At 40.1% G+C, this 3,477-nt stretch overlaps 1 protein-coding gene across 1 annotated transcript; it reads left to right on the top strand.

Annotated features, from left to right (window-relative positions):
- The first annotated feature begins 405 nt into the window (after positions 1-405).
- LOC149447668 (serine/threonine-protein kinase SBK1-like) lies at positions 406-3,023 on the top strand. The gene is made up of 3 exons (XM_089652261.1): positions 406-523; positions 1,374-1,576; positions 2,322-3,023. Exons 1-3 carry the CDS (start codon positions 406-408, stop codon positions 3,021-3,023), a joined length of 1,023 nt encoding a protein of 340 aa, XP_089508387.1.
- The last annotated feature ends 454 nt before the right edge of the window (positions 3,024-3,477 follow it).

The following is a 3,477-nucleotide window of genomic DNA, read 5'->3' as shown; positions in this document are numbered from 1 at the left end:
GAATTGGTCATTTCCAACCAATAGTTGACATCCTCTACAACACCAGTTTGCATAGAGCTAATCTCGCCAAGTTTTAATTTGAACATGTCAAATTTCCTCAGAGGCCCAAATTTCAACATTAGCAATCTAAAACCTGGGACAATAAAGACATGCCCACTCCCTACTACCTCTTGTGACCTGAACCTGTAGACACAAACAGAAAGGAATCACCTTGATTGGTTAAGTTCAAGTGATGCCTCAATTTGCATTCTAATGAAGGTTTGTGGTTTCCTGGCTTGAATCCTGGCTCAACTTCTCTATAAAAAGACAAAAGATAGTTTGTGGACCTCACATATCTTCTTAGGGTCCTCAAGATCTTTTGGATACCGATTTCTGCACAGAACATCTGATATTGCTATATTCACAATGGCAGCCCACCTAACTTGTGAGAATGAAACAATTGGAGAAGAGCGATACGAAATCCTGGGACATCTTGGCGAGGGTAGTTATGGAGAAGTTGTGATGGCTGTTGACAGGGAACTGGGTAAGTGAATTCTTAAATAATTACAAAAAAATTTCTAATTTGCAGACCATTTGAACATCTAGAACAGATAGCACAAACATTAGCATCTTTACTGATTAAATGACCTTATTAGAGGTAGGGGTTTTGTTGCATAAATTTGGGGAAAAGACCATGATGCACAAAGATCTAATTCAGCACTAACAAAATATAAAAACTGGTTGAACAGTGCAAAATCCCATTCAGGCAGCTGGCATTGTTCCTACAGAAAACAAAAGCCTTTCCACCTGTTATCAATTTCTTGAGTTGGTCCTTTTGCATATCTTTAACAACCTGCCATGAGTAAAACATGAAGGCCACATTTTTTGAACTCCTCCTGAAAGTGCTAGCTACTGGTTGTTATGCCACAGAGCAAGCCTTGATATTTTACAAAAGTACATATTTGCATACAGGTTCCAGGTCAGGGATTCTATAAATTCAATTGGGTAGATTCAATATGGCAGCCAGGTAATTGGCAATTTGAAGAAGAGCTCACCAAAAGCAGGCTTCCTTTTTCTCTCATGACAGATTCATGATGATCACACACAGTTATAGTGGGTCATAGGCAGCTAAGTATGTAACAGATTTGACTATAAACTGATGGTCCACTATGCACAACCTAGACACTTGGCATTTAGATGGGAAGGGACAATAGATCTAGCTGCATGGGCAGCTACATATCTCACTGCTAGCGAGGGCCTAGAGAAGACGGCTACATTTTGAAGAAAAGCATCCAGTCTATGTAAAATGAATGGGCTCAAGTATTGGACATCCCCCAGAGTTTTAGATGTCCAAGTCTTATTGTAATCAACTTTGTTTCCCTCCTCTTTAACAGGTAGCCTTGTTGCCCTAAAAAAGGTAAAAAAGGAGCGAACCAGACTAGAGGCCTTTCTTCATGAAGTTTGCATGTCACTCTTTGTTACTGGACACGAGGGCATAATATCTACCCATTCGAGAATTCTGGAAAACTCAGACTGTTACATGATCAGCCAGGAATTGGCACCTGCTGGATCTCTTCACTCCATCATCCAGCCAGGGGTAAGTAAAGCTAATGAAGTAGCTGACACTTTAGCATTTGCTTGCTAATTCTATAAATTTGTCCTAGGGATCCTGGAGATTAATAGAAACTGGTGTTTTGTCATGGATGATACTTTCTATATATTGCATGCATTTATACCAAATATTGTTGGCCTGGTTGGAGAGAACTAAGGAAGGGCTAAAATCCCCAGTCAGCTATTTTCTCTGCACCATCTGGGCAAGATTTTCCTTAATCCAATCAAGAAGTTGGAACAGGAGGTAGTAGGAAGTCTACAACGTTAGGGGAATTCCCCTCTTAAACAGTTGTCCCCATTGGATGATTTCCCCTCATCTCTTGTTCTGTGACAACTGTAAAATTTGCATTCGCCATTAATTTTGTCTTTAAAAGCAGAAAGACAAAAATAGAGATTACATCCCTCCTTCCCCCCTCCCTTCCTAGTGGGCACATAGATAACAATCATGATACAGGTTGTGATCCTTCACCATTCTATATTAAAGGTTAGTCTGGTGTTTAAGCCAGAGGTAAAATTTAAAACCAGTTAGACCTCCCATATTTCCTTCATTGCCCAATTATTGCTGAAGTAGTTGGAGATCGGTTGCACTGATGTTCACATAGAATTCCATCTGCAGATTTAAAAAGTAACCAACGTTGTATTGAATTTGATATTATTGAATATTATTTTTTAGTAAAATAGTGTTATTTTAAAGCCAAATATCATATAATTAATTGTTTTAACTTTTCCAGATGGGAATTCCAGAAAAGCTGGTCAAACGGTGTGCACTACAGCTTACCCAGGCTCTTGAATATATGCACAGCAAAAACCTGGTGCATAGGGACCTAAAGCCGGACAATATTTTACTTATGGACAAGAGATGTCATAATGTGAAATTAAGTGACTTTGGACTGACTCAGTTTGCCGGTACAGTTGTTCCATCAATGGCACCCCTCAACACATTCATGTCCCCGGAACTTTGTGAACTGGAGCACAGGGAGTCAATTGTCGTGGATCCTAGTGTTGACATCTGGGCCCTTGGTATTGTATTGTATGTTCTTCTCACTGGAAACTATCCATGGGAAACAGCTTCAGCTCAAGATCTATGGTTTCAAAGGTTTATTTACTGGCAGAACAACTCTGACCATGTTCCACCACCAAGTGGTTGGGAGAATGTCAGCAGGAGGGCTCAAGATTTATTTCACATACTTCTTGCCCAAGACCCCAGCTGCAGGAACCAAGTCAGAGTTGTTCTAGATTTTCTTCATTTTCCTTGGAACTTTGAAGTTGCCACCCAAGAAACCATGGATCTTGTGGAGCAGAAGGAAGAGGAGGATATTGCAGCAAAGGACAGTGAGGTAGAAGTCATTGTGCTGGAGAGTGAAGAGGAAATAATTATAATAGAAAATCACGGTGACATTGAATACATTGTGATCAATTATTCCGGCTCTTGAATTTGCTGCAGTTAAAATCTCAGCAGTGCTTCTTTTGAAAGAGACCAGCAGTACCTAAGCTCTGAAGTTGAAGTCTAAACGGACCCCAATTATTGTCCTAAAAGGAGGAGAATAGTTGCAGAGCTTCTCTGCCCAGCTCAAACCATCACCGTCATCTCAAAAATATTACTGAAGTGGTGAGATAGAAGGAACAGGGACAAGCATTTATCTTGTGACTATTTCAAAGGTTTTTCTGAGATGTGGACTTTGCACCGTGATGTCACCGGGCCTCATCACTACCTCTTTGAAAAGCAACTACCTCAACTACAATTCATGTTGCCGTCTCCATGCGTTTGTATCTATAGTGTCAATGCAATCACTGCACCAGGTATAGAATGCAATAAATTCTAAGTACTGGTTATACCTTTTGTATCGTGTAATTCATCTATTTTTGCTCTGCCTCTTATTTCTCCTT

The sequence above is a fragment of the Staurois parvus genome, unplaced genomic scaffold (assembly GCF_062004578.1).
Source record: "Staurois parvus isolate SC_StPar_1 unplaced genomic scaffold, SC_StPar_1.0 ptg000678l, whole genome shotgun sequence".
NCBI lineage: Eukaryota > Metazoa > Chordata > Amphibia > Anura > Ranidae > Staurois > Staurois parvus.
Note: the sequence above shows the minus strand (reverse complement) of the source record. Positions and strands in the feature narration are given on the sequence as shown.

What these genes read in the sequence shown, in the direction of transcription:
- LOC149447668 (XM_089652261.1), top strand. Translation starts at nt 406, where the DNA reads ATGGCAGCCCACCTAACTTGTGAGAATGAAACAATTGGAGAAGAGCGA. An exon ending in GGCTGTTGACAGGGAACTGG is followed by an intron (nt 524 to 1,373) that starts GTAAGTGAATTC and finishes CCTCTTTAACAG; the next exon opens with GTAGCCTTGTTGCCCTAAAA. An exon ending in ACTCCATCATCCAGCCAGGG is followed by an intron (nt 1,577 to 2,321) that starts GTAAGTAAAGCT and finishes TAACTTTTCCAG; the next exon opens with ATGGGAATTCCAGAAAAGCT.